This window comes from Salvelinus namaycush, chromosome 10 (genome assembly GCF_016432855.1).
Source record: "Salvelinus namaycush isolate Seneca chromosome 10, SaNama_1.0, whole genome shotgun sequence".
Classification (NCBI taxonomy): Eukaryota; Metazoa; Chordata; class Actinopteri; order Salmoniformes; family Salmonidae; genus Salvelinus; species Salvelinus namaycush.
This window is the reverse complement of record NC_052316.1, coordinates 34,396,426-34,415,711: the sequence shown is the minus strand read 5'-3', so window position 1 is coordinate 34,415,711 and position 19,286 is coordinate 34,396,426. Positions and strand designations below refer to the sequence as shown.

General features: G+C 51.1%; 1 protein-coding gene across 1 annotated transcript in view; it reads right to left on the bottom strand.

Annotated features, from left to right (window-relative positions):
* LOC120054318 (PH domain leucine-rich repeat protein phosphatase 1-like) overlaps window positions 1-19,286 on the bottom strand; it is a 68,500-nt gene that overhangs the window by 3,226 nt on the left and 45,988 nt on the right. The window contains exons 10-16 of the mRNA XM_039001732.1: window positions 11,661-11,786; window positions 3,468-3,668; window positions 2,959-3,121; window positions 1,796-1,926; window positions 750-866; window positions 357-551; window positions 15-258 (exon numbers count right to left, since the gene is read on the bottom strand). Of these exons, the coding sequence (XP_038857660.1) occupies window positions 15-258; window positions 357-551; window positions 750-866; window positions 1,796-1,926; window positions 2,959-3,121; window positions 3,468-3,668; window positions 11,661-11,786 (1,177 nt within the window). The remainder of the gene's footprint in view (window positions 1-14; window positions 259-356; window positions 552-749; window positions 867-1,795; window positions 1,927-2,958; window positions 3,122-3,467; window positions 3,669-11,660; window positions 11,787-19,286) is intronic.

The window sequence follows — 19,286 nt, the reverse complement described above, 5'->3', positions numbered from 1 at the left end:
CAGTGTGTGTGTACCTCAGTGATGATAGCATGGTGCTGGCGTGCTCTTTGGTACTCTGACTGCTGTCTGACGGTGTGTGTGGTGGAGAGAGGGAGGGCCTTGCCATCACGACACAGAACTGCTTGACACCTTCCCACGTTAGCCGCGGTCACCGTGAAACAGCCCCCGCCGCCACGGTCGCTTGGGGCAACTAGGCCATGACGGATGTGGCAGAGGGCCGCGGACCCTCCCAGCCTCTGTCCTGCCGTGCCCAACTTCCTGTTATAACAACATGAGATCAACAGGAGTTCTTGTGTGTGCGCATGTGATTGAGAAAGAAACTGTGTGCATATCTGGGAAAGACACCATGTGTGTACCTCTGCATGGTGAGGAAGGTGTTGGTCATATAGTCCTCTTGGTTCTTGCTCTTGTGTAGTTCCTCGGCCAGCACGTCTCCCATGGTGCATTGCAGCAGGTAGGGCACCTCAACGTTCCGGTCTCCGTCAAACACCCCGTACAGAGCCTCCCTGCTTCCACAGAAACTATCCAACGCCAGGGCTGCTACACACAGCCTGAGACAAACACAAACATGTTAGGAATAACACATACACCAACACACACTCTGTGCTGCTATTCCGAAAAGAGAGGCTATCCAGAGATAGACCAACAGAGGAGTGATGGATGAAGAGAGAGAGATAGAAAGTGTCATGTTTACTGTTAATTTCTGAATGAGAGAAGGGGAGAGATACAGAGACAGAGTATGTACTGACTTGTTGTTGACCCCAGAGGCCTCTGTGTATCCGTGGCTCCAGACTGCAGGCTCCCCGGGCCCCTCACTGCCACACAAAGAGGAGGGAGATGGGTCCACACGGAAACACCTAATGTTACTGCAGGAGGGAGAGAGAGAAGAAATATATCAGTGAGTTTAAAAATACATTGGGCGTATAACACGAATGTCTAGCAACCCAAAGGTTGCGAGTTCGAATCTCATCACAGACAACTGGAACATACTTAATAATATTTTTAAAAATTTTACCCCAATTTCGTGATATCCAATTGCGATCTTGTCTCATCACTGCAACTCCCCAACGGGATCGGGAGAGGTGAAAGTCATGTCATCCTCCGAAACATGACCCGCCAAACCGCGCTTCTTAACACCCGCCCGCTTAACCCGGAAACCAGCCGCACCAATGTGTCGGAGGAAACATTTCAACTGACGACCGAAGTCAACCTGCAGGCGCCTAGCCCGCCACAATGAGTCGCTAGAGCGCGATAAACCAAGTAAAGCCCCCCCCCCCCCCCCCGGCCAAACCCTCCCCTAACCCGGACGATACTGGGCCAATTGTGCGCCGCCCTATGGGACTCCCGGTCACGGCCAGTTGTGACACCGCCTGGGATTGAACCCGGGTCTGTAGTGACGCCTCATGCACTGCGATGCAGTGCCTTTGACCACTTAACACTTTTTAAAAAACTGCTTTACAACTACTTAGCATGTTAGCTCCCCTACCCCTCCCTTAACCCTTAAACCTAACTCCTATACTTAACCCTAACCCCTAGCTTAGCTAACATTAGTGAGATAGCTAACGTTAGCCAACAAGCTATGTTTTGGAAATTAGTAACATATTGTATGTTTTGCAAATTCGAAACATACAATAAGAATCGTAATTCGTAACATATCATTCGAAATGGGTGGTGGACATCCACAAATTAATACATATCATACTAAATGGAGTGTCCCTGATTTACATACAGAATAATACGAAATGCTCTGATACCAGGTTGGTGTGTGTGTGCATTTGACTCTGAGTGTTGTTACTTGAGCAGCTCGAGGCTCCGGTGGTCCAGGTTGAGGCGGGGGTTGCCTGTCAGGTCTAGCTCCTGTAGTTTAGCAGGCAGAGACTCTGGGAGGACTACCTCACACAACTCATTACAGCTCAGATCCACACACTGCAGGAGGGAGAGAGAGAGTAAGACCGAGAGGTCAAAGACACACTGGCCAAGATCAGATGTCAGGGTTATTAATAGTGTGTGTGTTTTCACAGCAATCTCATTAGGGGATTAGGGGATATATTTATGAGATTATAGAGGTTGTGTCCCAAATGGCAGAACCCTATAGACCATGGTTATTCAAAGTCCGGAACCTGCTGGTTTTCTGTTCCAACTGATAATAAATTGCACCCACCTGGTGTCCCAGGTCTAAATCAGTCCCTGATTGGAGGGGAACAATGCAAAAAGAAGAGTAACTGGCTTCAAGGTCTAGAGTTGAGTTTGAGGGACATAGACCCTTGTCAAAAGGCACTATATTGGGAATAGGGTGTCATTTGGGACGAATCCAGAGAAGGGCCTGATATACCCTGGCCTCCATACTTTTCCCTGGTTAATGTGACAGACCCTGGACATTGCTAAACAGGACCATGTCAACCTCAAGCATGAAGTCAGCGTATCAGGAGAGAGTGTGTGTTGTGCCTGTCCTACCTTCATGTCTTGAAGCTGGAGGACCTCAGGGAAGACAGTGATGTTGTTGGGGTGGGCAGAGATGGTGTGTTGTGTATGTCCTACCTTCATGTCTTGAAGCTGGAGGACCTCAGGGAAGACAGTGATGTTGTTGGAGTGGGCAGAGAGTGTGTGTTGTGTCTGTCCTACCTTCATGTCTTGAAGCTGGAGGACCTCAGGGAAGACAGTGATGTTGTTGGAGTGGGCAGAGAGGGTGTGTTGTGTATGTCCTACCTTCATGTCTTGAAGCTGGAGGACCTCAGGGAAGACAGTGATGTTGTTGGAGTGGGCAGAGAGGGTGTGTTGTGTCTGTCCTACCTTCATGTCTTGAAGCTGGAGGACCTCAGGGAAGACAGTGATGTTGTTGGAGTGGGCAGAGAGGGTGTGTTGTGTCTGTCCTACCTTCATGTCTTGAAGCTGGAGGACCTCAGGGAAGACAGTGATGTTGTTGGAGTGGGCAGAGAGGGTGTGTTGTGTATGTCCTACCTTCATGTCTTGAAGCTGGAGGACCTCAGGGAAGACAGTGATGTTGTTGGAGTGGGCAGAGAGTGTGTGCATGTGCCTGCAGCTCAGGATGGTGGTGGGCACCGCTCTCAGCCTGTTCCCACTGAGGTCCAGTTCCTCCAGCTGCTCCAACCGCGCCATCTTACTGCAGTAGCAGAGAGAGGGATTTAGATGTTTAGAAAACCTTTATTGGCACCATTTAACTACTACACATACATAGCAAACTCAAGTGCCATTAAGTAAAATGTCACTCCACAGCAGTGCCTACAAAGTTAAAACCAGCCACCCTCCCAGAGAGAGAGAGAGAGAGAGAGTGGAAGTGAGAAAAATAAAGAGTTTTCAAACATGTGTGCATGACAAGTAAGAAGACAGTAAAAGAGAGAGCGTGCGTGTATGTATATGTGTGCGCGACATGCTCACGCGTCTGTCCCAGTGTGTGTGTGTGTGTGTGTGTGTGTGTGTGTGTGTGTGTGTGTGTGTGTGAGAGAGACCTGGCTGGGAAGGTCTGTAGCTGGTTGTAAGCCAGGTGCAGCACCCTGAGGTGGGCGTGACCAGTCAGCAGAGGGACACTCTTGTCCGTCAGGCTGTTATTGGTCAGATACAGCTCCTGCAGGCTGCTGAAGCTCTCCTCTGATAGGCTGGCTGGAGGGAGGCACTCCAGCTTATTGGCTGATGCGTTCAGGTAGCGCAAGCTGTGAGGAAAACCAACCAACAACATTAGTAAGTAGCTAAAGAAGTAGACAGGGAAGCTGTGTGTGTCCTACTGGTGAACATGCAATCACTGGAGAATAAACTGGATGAGCTCTGTTCGTTATGTTTAATGTTATGTTTCACCGGGACATGGATAATATACAGTTGACTACCAGCATGTCACATGTGCAACCAGATACATTTTTAATAAAAATAAATAAAACTGTAGACCAACTTTACTCCTCACACAGAAACGCATAACAAAGAACACCCTCACCCTCCATTTGGCAAATCTGACCATAATTCTTTCCTCCTAATTCCTGTTTACAAGCAAAAACTCAAGCAGGAAGTACCAGTGACTTGTTCAATACAGAAGTGGTCAGATGACGCGGATGCTAAACTACAGGACTGTTGTGCTAGCATATACTGGAATATGTTCTGGGATTCATACGATGGCAGTGAGGAGTATACCACATCAGTCACCGGTTTCATCAATAAGTGCATCAACGATGTCATTGGAATCCATGGATTACAGGCAACATCCGCACTGAGCTAGAGCTGCCACTTTCAAGGAGCGGGACATATTTATAAGAAATCCCGCTATGCCCTCTGACGAATCAGCAAAACAGGCAAAATGTCAATACAGCACTAAGACTGAATCCAACTACACCGGCTCTGGCGCTTGTCAGATGTGGCAGGGCTAGCAAACTATTATGGATTACAAAAGGGAAACCAAGCTGTGAGCTGCCCACTGACGAGCTAAATGCCTTCTATGCTTGCTTCGAGGCAGGCAACACTGAACCATACATGAGCGCACCAGATGTTCCGGACGACTGTGTGATCATGCTCTCCGTAGCCGATTCACAAGGCTGCAGGGCCAGACGGACTACCAGGACGCAAACTTAGAGCATGCGCTGACCAACTAGCAAGTGTCTTCACTGATATTTTTAACCTCTCCCTGACCGAGTCTGTAATACCTACATATTATGTTGGAGATTTTCCAGTCATCGGATCATTTCAGTAACCTATACTGTTCTCTTTGAAGTAGAAAGAATAATCAATATAAGCTTAAATATTAGACATATGTATGCAGAATGAAGGCTAAACCTAGTTGAGTGTCCAAGCTAGATCAACATCGAATTGACCATTGGACATGTAAAGAACAGAACGTAAGCAGAATCTGTATAGATGAGGCAAGGTAAACTAACAAGACGTGACTGGTCTGGGGCATATCTGATCTTGTGAAGGCTACTGGACACGCACATAAGTTAAGCATACGTTGATAATGTAGGTCTGAACTTGTAAAGACCTTTGGACAGAAACTTTAGCGAAGGGGTATGCATGTCACGCCACCAATAGAATCTATGCCCCAATATGTGTGTGTGTCCCCCAGTATCTGTGTGTGTGTGTGTGTGTGTGTGTCCCAGTATCTGTGTGTGTGTGTCCCAGTATGTGTGTGTGTGTGTGTGTGTGTGTGTGTGTCCCAGTATCTGTGTGTCCCAGTATCTGTGTGTGTGTGTGTGTGTGTGTGTGTGTGTCCCAGTATCTGTGTGTGTGTGTGTGTGTGTGTGTCTTGAAATCACAAGCTCCAGTATCTGAGTAGTATTTGATTTAATATTTTCCACAACAGTTTCAAGCAGACCACCTTAGTCCCTGTGCCCAAGAACGCCAAGGTAACCTACGTAAATGACTACCGCCATGCAGCACACACGCCATGAAGTGCTTTGAAAGGCTGGTCATTGCTTACAACATCATCATTCCAGAAACCCTAGACGCTGTCTGTCTGTCCCAGTATCTATGTGTGTGTCTGTCCCAGTATCTGTGAGTGTGAATGTGTGTCTGTCCGAGAATGTGTGTATGTCTGTCCCAGTATGTATGTGTGTGTGTGTCTGTCCCAGTATCTGTGTGTGTGTCCCAGTATCTGGGTGTGTGTGTCCCCCAGTATTGGTGTGTGTCTGTCCCAGTATCTGTGTGTGTGTGTGTCTGTCCCAGTATCTGTGTGTGTGTGTGTCTGTCCCAGTATCTGTGTGTGTGTGTGTCCCAGTATTGGTGTATGTGTGTGTCCCAGTATTGGTGTATGTGTGTGTCCCAGTATTGGTGTATGTGTGTGTCTGTCTCAGTATCGGTGTGTGTGTGTCCCAGTATCTGTGTGTCTGTCCCAGTATCTGTGTGTGTCCCAGTATCTGTGTGTGTGTGTCTGTCCCAGTATCTGTGTGTGTCCCAGTATCTGAGTGTGTCCCAGTATATGTGTGTGTGTGTGTCCCCCAGTATCTGTGTGTCTGTGTGTGGGTGTATGTGTACGTCCCAATATCTGTGTGTGTGTGTGTCCCAGTATGTGTGTGTGTGTGTGTGTGTCCCAGTATGTGTGTGTGTCCGTCCCAGTATGTGTGTGTCCCCGTCCCAGTATCTGTGTGTGTGTGTGTGTGTCCCCGTCCCAGTATCTGTGTGTGTGTGTGTGTGTCCCCGTCCCAGTATCTGTGTGTGTGTCCCCGTCCCAGTATCTGTGTGTGTGTGTGTGTGTGTGTGTGTGTCCCCGTCCCAGTATCTGTGTGTGTGTCCCCGTCCCAGTATCTGTGTGTGTGTGTGTGTGTGTGTGTCCCCGTCCCAGTATCTGTGTGTGTGTGTGTGTGTCCGTCCCAGTATCTGTGTGTGTGTGTGTGTGTGTGTGTGTGTGTCCCCGTCCCAGTATCTGTGTGTGTGTGTGTGTGTGTGTGTGTCCCCGTCCCAGTATCTGTGTGTGTGTGTGTGTGTCCCCGTCCCAGTATCTGTGTGTGTGTCCCCGTCCCAGTATCTGTGTGTGTGTGTGTGTGTCCCCGTCCCAGTATCTGTGTGTGTGTGTGTGTGTGTCCGTCCCAGTATCTGTGTGTGTGTGTGTGTGTCCCCGTCCCAGTATCTGTGTGTGTGTGTGTGTGTCCGTCCCAGTATCTGTGTGTGTGTCCGTCCCAGTATCTGTGTGTGTGTGTGTGTGTGTGTGTCCATCCCAGTATGTGTGTGTGTCCATCCCAGTATCTTTGTGTGTGTGTGGGTGCATCCCAGTATCTGTGTGTGTGTGGGTGCATCCCAGTATCTCTGTGTGTGTGTGTGTGTGTGTGTGTGTCCCAATATCTGTGTGTGTGTGTGTGTGTGTGTGTGTCCGTCCCAGTATCTGTGTGTATGCGCGAGTCTGTCCCAGCATCTGTGTGTGCGTCTGTCCCAGTATTTATGTGTGTGTGTGTGTCCCAGTATCTGTGTGTGTGTGTGTGTGTGTGTGTTTCCCAGTATCTGTGTGTGTGTGTGTTTCCCAGTATCTCTGTGTGTGTGTGTGTGTGTGTCCCAGTATCTGTGTGTGTGTGTCCCAGTATCTGTGTGTGTGTGTCCCAGTATCTGTCCCAGTATGTGTGTGTGTGTGTGTGTGTCCCAGTATGTGTGTGTGTGTGTCCATCCCAGTATCTGTGTGTGTGTGTGTCCATCCCAGTATCTGTGTGTGTGTCCATCCCAGTATCTGTGTGTGTGTGTCCCAGTATCTGTGTGTGTGTGTGTGTCCCAGTCCCAGTATGTGTGTGTGTGTGTGTGTCCCCCAGAATCTTTGTGTGTGTGTGTGTCCCAATATCTGTGTGTGTGTGTGTCCCCCAGTATCTGTGTGTGTGTGTGTGTGTGTGTCCGTCCCAGTATCTGTGTGTATGCGCGAGTCTGTCCCAGCATCTGTGTGTGCGTCTGTCCCAGTATTTATGTGTGTGTGTGTGTCCCAGTATCTGTGTGTGTGTGTGTGTCCCAGTATCTGTGTGTGTGTGTGTTTCCCAGTATCTGTGTGTGTGTGTGTCCCAGTATCTGTGTGTGTGTGTCCCAGTATCTTTGTGTGTGTCCCAGTATCTGTGTGTGTGTGTGTGTGTCCCAGTATCTGTGTGTGTGTGTCCCAGTATCTGTCCCAGTATCTGTGTGTGTGTGTCCCAGTATCTGTCCCAGTATGTGTGTGTGTGTGTGTGTCCCAGTATGTGTGTGTGTGTGTGTCCATCCCAGTATCTGTGTGTGTGTGTGTGTGTGTGTGTGTGTGTGTCCATCCCAGTATCGGTGTGTGTGTCCATCCCAGTATCTGTGTGTGTGTGTCCCAGTATCTGTGTGTGTGTGTGTGTGTGTGTCCCAGTATGTGTGTGTGTCCCAGAATCTTTGTTTGTGTGTGTGTGTGTGTGTGTGTGTGTCCCAGTATCTGTGTGTGTGTGTCCCCCAGTATGTGTGTGTGTGTGTGTGTGTCCCAGTATCTGTGTGTGTGTGTGTCCCCCAGTATCTGTGTGTGTGTGTGTGTGTGTGTCCCAGTATCTGTGTGTGTGTGTGTCCCAGTATCTGTGTGTGTGTGTGTGTCCCAGTATCTGTGTGTGTGTGTCCCAGTATCTATGTGTGTGTGTTTGTGTGTGTCCCAGTATCTGTGTGTGTGTGTCCCAGTATCTGTCCCAGTATGTGTGTGTGTGTGTGTGTCCCAGTATGTGTGTGTGTGTGTGTGTCCCAGTATGTGTGTGTCTGTGTGTGTCTGTGTGTGTGTGTGTCCATCCCAGTATCTGTGTGTGTGTGTGTGTGTGTGTGTGTGTGTGTGTCCATCCCAGTATCTGTGTGTGTGTCCATCCCAGTATCTGTGTGTGTGTGTGTGTCCCAGTCCCAGTATGTGTGTGTGTGTCCCCCAGAATCTTTGTTTGTGTGTGTGTGTGTGTGTGTGTCCCAGTATCTGTGTGTGTGTGTCCGTGTCCCAGTATGTGTGTGTGTGTGTGTGTGTCCCAGTATCTGTGTGTGTGTGTCCCAGTATCTGTGTGTGTGTGTGTGTCCCAGTATCTGTGTGTGTGTGTGTGTGTGTCCCCCAGTATCTGTGTGTGTGTGTGTGTGTGTGTCCCCCAGTATCTGTGTGTGTGTGTGTCCCCCAGTATCTGTGTGTGTGTGTGTGTCCCCCAGTATCTGTGTGTGTGTGTGTCCCAGTATCTGTGTGTGTGTGTCCCCCAGTATCTGTGTGTGTGTGTCCCCCAGTATGTGTGTGTGTGTGTGTGTGTCCCCCAGTATGTGTGTGTGTGTGTGTGTGTCCCCCAGTATCTCTGTGTGTGTGTGTGTGTGTGTCCCAGTATCTGTGTGTGTGTGTGTGTGTGTCCCAGTATCTGTGTGTGTGTGTGTGTCCCAGTATCTGTGTGTGTGTGTGTGTCCCAGTATCTGTGTGTGTGTGTGTCCCAGTATCTATGTGTGTTGTGTGTTCCAGTATCTGTGTGTGTGTGTGTTCCAGTATCTGTGTGTGTGTGTGTGTCCCAGTATCTGTGTGTGTGTGTGTGTCCCAGTATCTGTGTGTGTGTGTGTGTTCCAGTATCTGTGTGTGTGTGTGTGTTCCAGTATCTGTGTGTGTGTGTGTGTGTTCCAGTATCTGTGTGTGTGTGTGTGTGTGTTCCAGTATCTGTGTGTGTGTGTTCCAGTATCTGTGTGTGTGTGTGTGTGTTCCAGTATCTGTGTGTGTGTGTGTGTGTGTTCCAGTATCTGTGTGTGTGTGTGTGTTCCAGTATCTGTGTGTGTGTGTGTGTGTTCCAGTATCTGTGTGTGTGTGTGTGTCCCAGTATCTGTGTGTGTGTGTGTGTGTGTCCCAGTATCTGTGTGTGTGTGTGTCCCCCAGTATCTGTGTGTGTGTGTGTGTCCCAGTATCTGTGTGTGTGTGTGTGTCCCAGTATCTGTGTGTGTGTGTGTCCCAGTATCTGTGTGTGTGTGTCCCCCAGTATCTGTGTGTGTGTGTCCCCCAGTATGTGTGTGTGTGTGTGTGTGTGTCCCAGTATCTGTGTGTGTGTGTGTCCCCCAGTATCTGTGTGTGTGTGTGTCCCCCAGTATCTCTGTGTGTGTGTGTGTGTCCCCCAGTATCTGTGTGTGTGTGTGTGTGTCCCAGTATCTGTGTGTGTGTGTGTGTGTGTGTCCCAGTATCTGTGTGTGTGTGTGTGTGTGTGTCCCAGTATCTGTGTGTGTGTGTGTCCCAGTATCTGTGTGTGTGTGTGTCCCAGTATCTGTGTGTGTGTGTGTGTGTCCCAGTATCTGTGTGTGTGTGTGTGTTCCAGTATCTGTGTGTGTGTGTGTGTTCCAGTATCTGTGTGTGTGTGTGTGTGTTCCAGTATCTGTGTGTGTGTGTGTGTGTTCCAGTATCTGTGTGTGTGTGTGTGTGTTCCAGTATCTGTGTGTGTGTGTGTGTGTTCCAGTATCTGTGTGTGTGTGTGTGTGTTCCAGTATCTGTGTGTGTGTGTGTGTGTGTTCCAGTATCTGTGTGTGTGTGTGTGTGTGTGTTCCAGTATCTGTGTGTGTGTGTGTGTGTGTGTTCCAGTATCTGTGTGTGTGTGTGTGTGTTCCAGTATCTGTGTGTGTGTGTGTGTGTGTTCCAGTATCTGTGTGTGTGTGTGTGTGTGTTCCAGTATCTGTGTGTGTGTGTGTGTGTGTTCCAGTATCTGTGTGTGTGTGTGTGTGTGTTCCAGTATCTGTGTGTGTGTGTGTGTGTGTTCCAGTATCTGTGTGTGTGTGTGTGTGTGTTCCAGTATCTGTGTGTGTGTGTGTGTGTGTGTTCCAGTATCTGTGTGTGTGTGTGTGTTCCAGTATCTGTGTGTGTGTGTGTGTGTGTGTGTGTGTGTGTTCCAGTATCTGTGTGTGTGTGTGTGTGTTCCAGTATCTGTGTGTGTGTGTTCCAGTATCTGTGTGTGTGTGTTCCAGTATCTGTGTGTGTGTGTGTGTGTGTGTTCCAGTATCTGTGTGTGTGTGTGTGTTCCAGTATCTGTGTGTGTGTGTGTGTATGTGTGTGTCCCAGTATCTGTGTGTGTGCCCCCCAGTATCTGTGTGTGTGTGTCCGTTCGTCCCAGTATCTGTGTGTGTGTGTCCGTTCGTCCCAGTATCTGTGTGTGTGTGTGTGTGTCCATCCCAGTATCTGTGTGTGTGTCCATCCCAGTATCTGTGTGTGTGTCCATCCCAGTATCTGTGTGTGTGTCCATCCCAGTATCTGTGTGTGTGTCCATCCCAGTATCTGTGTGTGTGTCCCAGTATCTGTGTGTGTGTGTCCCAGTATCTGTGTGTGTGTGTGTGTCCCAGTATGTGTGTGTTTGTGTGTGTGTCCCAGTATCTGTGTGTGTGTTCCCCAGAATCTTTGTTTGTGTGTGTGTGTGTGTGTGTGTGTGTGTGTGTGTGTGTGTGTGTGTCCCAGTATCTGTGTGTGTGTGTCCCCCAGTATGTGTGTGTGTGTGTGTGTGTGTGTCCCAGTATATCTGTGTGTGTGTGTGTGTGTGTCCCAGTATCTCTGTGTGTGTGTGTGTGTGTCCCAGTATCTGTGTGTGTGTGTGTGTCCCAGTATCTGTGTGTGTGTGTGTGTGTGTCCCAGTATCTGTGTGTGTGTGTGTCCCAGTATCTGTGTGTGTGTGTGTCCCAGTATCTGTGTGTGTGTGTGTCCCAGTATCTGTGTGTGTGTGTGTGTGTCCCAGTATCTGTGTGTGTGCCCCCCAGTATCTGTGTGTGTGTGTCCGTCCCAGTATCTGTGTGTGCTTGTCTGTCTCAGTATCTGTGTGTGTGTGTGTGTCCCAGTATATGTGTGCGTGTGTGTCCCAGTATCTGTGCGTGCGTGTCCCAGTATCTGTGCGTGCGTGTCCCAGTAACTGTGTGTGTGTGTGTGTGTGTGTGTCCCAGTATCTGTGTGTGTGTGTGTGTGTTGTGTGTGTCCCAGTATCTGTGTGTGTGTGTGTCCCAGTATCTGTGTGTGTGTGTGTCCCAGTATCTGTGTGTGTGTGTGTCCCAGTATCTGTGTGTGTGTGTGTGTGTGTCCCAGTATCTGTGTGTGTGTGTGTGTGTGTGTGTCCCAGTATCTGTGTGTGTGTGTGTGTGTGTGTGTCCCAGTATCTGTGTGTGTGTGTGTGTGTGTGTCCCAGTATCTGTGTGTGTGTGTGTGTGTGTGTGTGTGTCCCAGTATCTGTGTGTGTGTGTGTGTGTGTGTGTGTGTGTGTGTGTGTGTCTGTCCCAGTATGTGTGTGTGTGTAGCCTACCTCTGGGCCTTAATGAAGAGGTTGTGTGGTAGCTCAGTTAGCAGGTTGTGTTGTACATCTAGAACCTCTAGCTGAGATTTCTCCAGCCGCTCAGTGTATCTACCGCAACCGTTACACCCACCAGCACTTTACGTGTGACTAGCTCTACCAGATAACCTAAAGGAGACACCACACACAGCAGAAGTTAGTGAGAGGATAGAAGAGAGAGAAGGAGGATAGGAAGACAGACCGGTTAGTTAGAGAGACAGACCAGAGAGAGAGACAGAGAGAGACAGAGAGAGAGACAGACCGGCAGAAAGAGACGACCGAAGATGTGAAGACAGTAGCAGACAGACAGAACGAGAGACAGACCGAGGAGAGAGAGACAGACAACAAGAGTCCGATCACAGCAGAGACCGAGAGACAGACAGAGAACCCGAGAGAGAGAGAGACAGACCAAGAGAGAGAGAGACGACCCAAGAGAGAGAAGACAGACCGAAGAGAGAGAGAGACAGAGCACCGAGAGAGAGACAGAGACCGAGAGAGAGACAGAGACCGAAGAGAGAGACCGGAGAAGAGAATACCGAGAGAGAGACCGAGAGAGAGAGAGAGAGAGAGAGAGAGAACCGAGAGAGAGAGAGAGACCGAGAGAGAGAGAGAGAACCGAGAGAGGAGGAACAGAGACCGAAGGAGAGACCGAGAGAGAGAGACCGAGGAGAAGAACGAGAGAGGGAGAGAGGAGACGAGAAGAGAGACGAAGAGAGAGAGAAGAAGGAGAGAGAGAGAGAGACCGAGAGAGAGGAGAGCCGAGGAGAAGACCGAGAGAGAGACCGAAGAAGACAGAGAGAGAGACCGAGAGAGAGACCGAGAGAGAAGAGAGAGGACCGAGAGAGAGAAGAGAGACCGAGAGAGAGACCGGAGAGAGAGAGACCCGAGAGAGAGGAGAGAGAGCCAGAGAGAGAGAGACCGAGAGAGAGAGACAGAGAGAGAAGAGAGACCGAGAGAGAGAGAGACCGAGAGAGAGAGAGAGACCGAGAGAGAGAGAGAGACAGAAAGAAAGAGAAGAGAGAGAGAGACCGGGGAGAGCGAGAGAAGACCGAGAAGAGAGAGAGACCGAGAGAGAGAGAGACCGAGAGAGAGAGAGAGAGAGAGAGACCGAGAGAGAGAGAGAGAGAGAGACCTAGAGAGAGAGAGAGACGAGAGAGAGTGGGGAGAGCAGAGCCGAGAGAGAGACCGAGAGAGAGAGGCCGAGGAGAGAGAGAGGAGGAAGAGAGAGCCGGAGAGAGAGAAGAGACCGAGAGACGAGAGAGGACGAGAGAGAGACGAGAGACGGAGGAGAGAGAGAAAGAACCGAAGAGAGAGAGACCGAGAGAGAGAGAGAGGACGAGAGAGAGACCGAGAGAGAGACCGAGAAAAGCAGAGACGAGAGAGAGAAAGAAGCGAGAGAGAGAGACCGAGAGAGAGAGAGAGAGAGAGAGAACGCGAGAGAGAGAGGAGAGGACCGGAGAGAGAACAGAGACGAGAAAACAAGAGCGAGCGAGAGAGACCGAGAGAGAGACGAAGAGACGAGAGGAGGAGCAGGGGACAGACCGAGAGAGAACAGAAGACAGAAGAGAGCGAGAGAGACAGACGAGAGAGAGAGAGAGAGAGAGAGAGCCGAGAGAGAGAGAGAAGAGAGAGAGAGCCGAGAGAGAGAGAGCCGAGAGAGAGAGAGCCGAGAGAGAGAGAGCCGAGAGAGAGAGAGCCGAGAGAGAGAGAGACCGGAGAGAGCAGAGAGAGGAGAGAGAGACCGCAGAGAGAGAGAGAAAGCCGAGAGAGAGAGAGAGACCGAGAGAGAGAGAGACGAGAGAGACAGAGAGACCGAGAGAGAGAGAGAGACAGAGACCGAGAGAGAGAGAGAGACGAGACGAGAGAGAGACCAGAGAGAGAGAGAGACAGACCGGAGAGAGAGACCAGAGAGAGACCGAGAGAGAACGAGAGAGGAGAGAGACCGAGAGCGAGAGGGAGAGAAGAGACCGAGAGAACGAGAGAGAGAGAGAGACCGAGAGAGAGAGAGAAGACCGAGAGAGAGAGACCAGAGAGAGAGACAGACGAGAGAGACAGAGAGAGCCCGAGAGAGACGAGAGACGAGAGAGACCGAGAGAGAGAGAGAGAGAGAGAAAGAGAGAGAGACAGAGAGATCCGAGAGAGGAGAGAGTAGACAGACAGAGAAGAGACCGAGAGAGACGAGAAGAGACAGTAGAGACCGAGAGATGTAGACCGAGAGAGAGAGAGCCGAGAGAGAGAGCCGAGAGAGAGAGCCGAGAGAGAGAGAGACCAATGACAGTAGAGGAGGAGAGACCCGAGAGAGAGTTGGGGTGGGAGAGAGAGAGACGAGTAGACCCGAGAGGACCGAGAGAGGAGGTAAAAACCGGAGACGAGAGACCGAAGTCCCCGAGAGTTGTAGAGAGAGAGAGTAGACCGAGAAGAGAGCGACGAGAGCAAAACCCGAGATACCGGAAGAGACCTGAGAGACGAGCAGAGAGACGAGAGAGAGACGAGAACTGAAGAGGAGAGAGAGAGAGAGAGACGAGAGAAAGCGGAGAGAGAGAGAGAACGAGAGAAGACGCGAGAGGACCGAGAAGAGACGCGAGAGAAGACCGAGGAGACCGAGACGATGAGAGAACGCGGGAGAAGTGAGAGAGACCGAGACGAGACGAGGAGAGACGCAGAGTACTAACGACAAAAAACCGATAAGAGAGAGAGAGACCCCGTAATATGAGAGAGAGAACGAGATCCCCGAGAAGAGAGACGCTGAGAGAAGGTGTCTTGAGACCGAGAGCGATATGACAGTACACCGTGAGTAGAGAGAGAGACCGAGGAAGAGAAGAGAGACCGAGTGTCTGTGTTGTAGAGAGTAGAGACCGTAGAGAGAGAACCGAATAAGAGTAGGAGACCTGATAGATGATCTCGAGGTGTGAGAGGAACTCGAGAGAGAGAGAGACCGAGTCAGTGTAGAATGAAACACAGAGCCGAGTACCTGATTAGCGAGCAGAGAGTACAGTGATTTCGATAGCGAGAGTAGAGGAGACGAGGAGCGAGAGAGAGCGCGTGGTGGCGAGAGAGACCGAGCCCGAGAGCGAGAGAGAGCGAGAGACGAGACCGAGAGAGAGATGAGAGAAGAAGATCGAGAGAGAGACGTAGACGAGGATAGAGAGACCGAGAGAGAGGATCGGTACTCTGAGAGCGAGAGAGACCTGAGAACCGAGAGCGAGAGAGACGAGAGTGTGCGAGAGAGAGACCGAGAGAGACAGACGACATGGAGGACCGAGAGAGAGACAGACCGACAGACCGAGAGAGAGAGACAGACCGAGAGATGTGTGAGAGAAGGACCGTGAGTAGAGAGAGAGACGCGGAAAGCGAGAGAGAGAGGACCGAGACCGTGCGAGCGAGAGAGACCGTAGAAGCGAGAGAGACCGAGAGCGAGAGAGACTCGAAGCGAGAGAGAGCACCGAGAGCAAGAGACGAGCAGCCGAGAGAGCCGAGACCGGAGAGACCGAGAGCGAGAGAGAGAGAGACCGAGGGAAGGGGAGAGCGAGACCGAGACCGAGAGAGGACCGAGACCGAGAGAGAGACCTAGATGCGTGATGAGATAGAGTCGAGAGGAGGACCGAGAGCGAGATAGGAGACTGCGAGAGCGAGAGGAGACCGAGAGCGAGAGAGAGACCGAAAATATCAGTGCGAGAGAGAGACCGATAGCGATAGAGAGAGCGTAGGTAGTAAGGACCCGGGAGAGCGAGACCGAGGAGGAGAGCGCAGAGGAGAAGAGAGAAAACCGAGAAGAGATGAAGGACCGAGAGAGAGAGAGAACGCGAGAGAGAGAGAGACCGAGAGAGATAGAGACAGAGGGACCGAGACCGAGAGAGAGAGAGACCGAGAGTAGATAGAGACCTAGAGAAGAGAGAAGACAGACCGAAGAGAGTAGAGAGAGACCGCGATTAGAGAGAGACCAGAGAGAGCCCACGAGAGAGTGAGAGATAGACCGGAGAGACCGGATGAGAGGGAGACGCGAGAGAGACCGAGGAAGAGAGAGAGAGAGAGACCGAAGAGAGACGAGAGAGACCGAGAGAGAGACCGAGAAATAAGATGAACCGAGATGAGACCGAGAGGACAGATATAACCTTGAGGACGAGAGATAACCGAGAGAGAGAGAGACCGCGATGAGAGACCGGAGAGAGAGACTACCGAGGAGAGAGAGACAGACATAGAGACCGAGAGAGTAGATGCGCATGAGCGAGAGAGCCAGAGAGAGGCGTCGAGAGAAACAGACAGATACAGACATACAGACCGGAGAGAGAGACAGACAACCGAGAGAGAGGACAGAGCTGAGGATACAGAGAGAGAGATATAGAACAGACAGAGACAGACAGACCAGAGACCGAGAGAGAGAGACAGACGGACCGAGAGGTGGACAGACAGAAAGTGTAACCAAAGGCGAGTCTGCGAGAATCGAGAGAGAACCGAGAGAGAAGAGACAGACAGAGAGACGACCGAGAGAGAGACCGAGAGGAGAGAAGGAGGACCCGAGAGACAGATCCGAGAGAGAACCGAGAGAGAGAGAGAGACCGAGAGAGAGTAACCCTGAGAAGAGAGACCGAATAGAGGAGAGACAGACAGATCATAGAGCAGACAACAGACGAGAGAGAGAGAACAGAGAGAGACAGACGAAGGAGAGACGACCAGACAACCGAGAGAGACGACGAGACGAGAGAAGAAGACGAATGACCGAGAGAAGACGAGAGAGAAGACAGCAGACCGAGAGAAAGACAGGAGAGGAGACGATGAGAGAGAGCAGAGAGAGACTGAGAAAGAGAGCAGAGAGAGAGACCGAAAGAGAGAGACCGAGAAGGAGAGAGAGACCGAGGACGAGAGCACGAGATACCGAGAGAGAGCTAGACCGAGGAGAGACGAGAGACAGAGAGAGAGTGACGAAACCGGAGAAGAGAGACCGAGATGAGAGACGAGATTGAGAGAGAGAGAGAGAAGAGAGACAGCCGAGAGAGAGAGAGAGAGAGACAAGAAGAGGCAGAGAGAGAGAGAGTGAGAGACAGACGGCAGTGAGAGGAGAGAGACCGAGACCGAGAGAGAACAGATACGAGAGAGAGACGAGACGAAGACCGAGAGTAGACGACAGACGCGGAGAGAGGACAACGACGAGAGAGCGACCGAGAGAGAAAAAGCAGGAGACCGCGATACAGACAATGAGAGATGAGTACCGAGAGGAGAGAGAGAATGACCAGAGAGAGAACCGAGAGAGAAGAGAGATGAGACCGCGAGAGAGACGAGAGAGACCGCGAGAGAGAGAAGAGAGATGAGAGAGAAAGAGAACCGAGGAGAGGGAGAGAGCAGAAAGCCGAGAGAGAGCGAAGAGCAGACGAAAGAGAACGAGAGAGAGAGAGAGAGATCGGAGAGAGAGGCCGACGAGAGAGAGACCAGAGTAGAACAGGATAGCAGAGAGGGAGAGAGAGGATCGAGAGAGAGAGAGGAGAGAGGAGGCAGCGAGACGAGAGAGAGAAGGAGTCAAGACGAGAGAGACCGAGAGAGATGACGGACGAGCTGAGAGAGACCAGAGAGAGCGCAGAGAAGAGGACCGAGAGCCGAGAGCAGAGACCGAGAGAGACGAGAGACCGAGAGAGAGAACATCGGAACGAGAGAGAGGACCGACGAAGAGAGAACGAGAGGACCGAGAGAGAGAGAATGAACCGAGAGAGAGAGAGACCGAGAGAGAGAACGCGAGACCGAGAGAGAGCCGAGTGGCACGGCGAAGACCGAGAGAGAGAGATGAGCGAGAGAGAGAGAACCGAGAGGAGATACCGTCGAAAGAGAGAGACCCGTGAGAGAGAAGAAACCGAGAAGAGAGAGAGACTCGAGAGAGGAGAGAGAACCGAGAGAGACCGAGATAGAGAAGTGCTCGGGACGAGAGAGAGAGAGACCGAGAAGGATGTGTGTGTGTGTAGACCGTTGGAGAGAGACGAGCCCGAGAGAGAGAGAGACTCGATGGAGAGAGAGTAGAGACCGATATAGAATGTGAGACCTGAGAGAGAGAGGAGAGACCAGAGAGAGACCGAGAGAGAGAGAACCGAGAGATAGAGAGACCCGCGTAGAGAGAGAGACGCGTGAGAGAGACCACGAGAGAGAGAGTAGACCGAGAGAGTGAGGAGACCGGATAGAGAGAGATAGGTAACACATAAAGATAGAGAGAGACCGTAGAGAGAGAGAGATGAGGGCAACCGTGGAGAGTGTGGAGAGAGAACTCGATGAGAGAGAGATGATCGCGTGTGCAGAGAGTTAGAGGCGCGGTGAGAAGAGAGAGACCGAGAGGAGAGAGAGACCTGGAGATAGTGGGTCGTAGAGAGAGACGCGAGAGACAGAGAGTAGACCGTGAGAGATAGAGAGACCGGAGTAGGAGAGAACCGAGGGAGAGAGAGAGGAACTGAGGAGAGATACCGTTGAGTATATACCGTAGAGAGAGAGACACAGACCGAGGACCGAGAGCGGGAGAGGACAGAACGGCTGAAGCGAGAAGAGAGAGAACCTGAGAGCGAGAGAACCGAGATAGTCGAGAGTATACCGAGAGCGAGAGAAGACTCGAAGGACCGAGAGCTGAGAGAGGAGAGAGCGAGAGAGAGTTACCGAGATGCGCGGAGAGAGAGACGCAGAGGAGCAGAGAGAGACCGATAGAGAGAGAGAGACCGAGAGAGAGAGAGAGACCGAGAGAGAGAGAGAGACCGAGATAGACCGATAGAGAGAGAGATAGAGTGTCGCGCTCGGTTGAGATACCGAGATAGAGATAGAGCCGAGCGTGTGTGGGCGAGAGAGAGAGACCCGGGAGAGAGAAGATAAAACACGGAGAGGAGAGAGAGAGAGTACGATAGCGGAGAGACAGAGACCGAGAAGAGAGGAGACCCTAGAGCGAGAGACATCTAAGAGCGAGGAGAGACGAGAAGCGAAGAGAGTAGCGAGAGAGAGAAGACCGAGAGCGAGGGAGAGCACCGAGATACATAGGACAGATGACCGAGAGAGAGAACCGGAGATGAGACCGAGAGAGAGACCGAGGAGAGAGAACCCGGGGAGTGGGAGAGACCGTGGTGAGCGAGAACCGAAAGAGACCGAGAGCGAGGACCGGAGAGAGACTCGAGAGCGAGACGGCGGTGTGCAGAGACCGAGAGCGATACCGAGAGATGACGAGAAGCGAGCCGACGTAGAGACCGGGAGAGCGAGTGACCGATAGAGACCCCGTGAGTGACAGAGAGATAGACGAGAGAGAGAGAGATGCTACCGAGATAGTAGGAGAGACCTAATAGATAGAGAGACCACGCGAAGAGAGAAGAGACCGTGAGCCCGAAGAGAGAGAGACTACCGAGAGAAGAGAGAGAGTAACTACCGTTAGAGATACGAGAGCCTGGAGAGAGACCGAGAGAGAAATAAGTGAATTCGGTGGGGGGGGGTAGAAAAAAATGAATAAGTGTAACTCTATCCGCAATTTATGGAGAGCGATTCGTCTGGGTTCTCGCTCCTACACCGTCGGCTTCCCCGAGGTCTGCTTTTAAGGTTCTTGTCATCGATCAGCAGTTAGCTGATGTCTGCTGCGCCGGGGTTTTGTTTTTG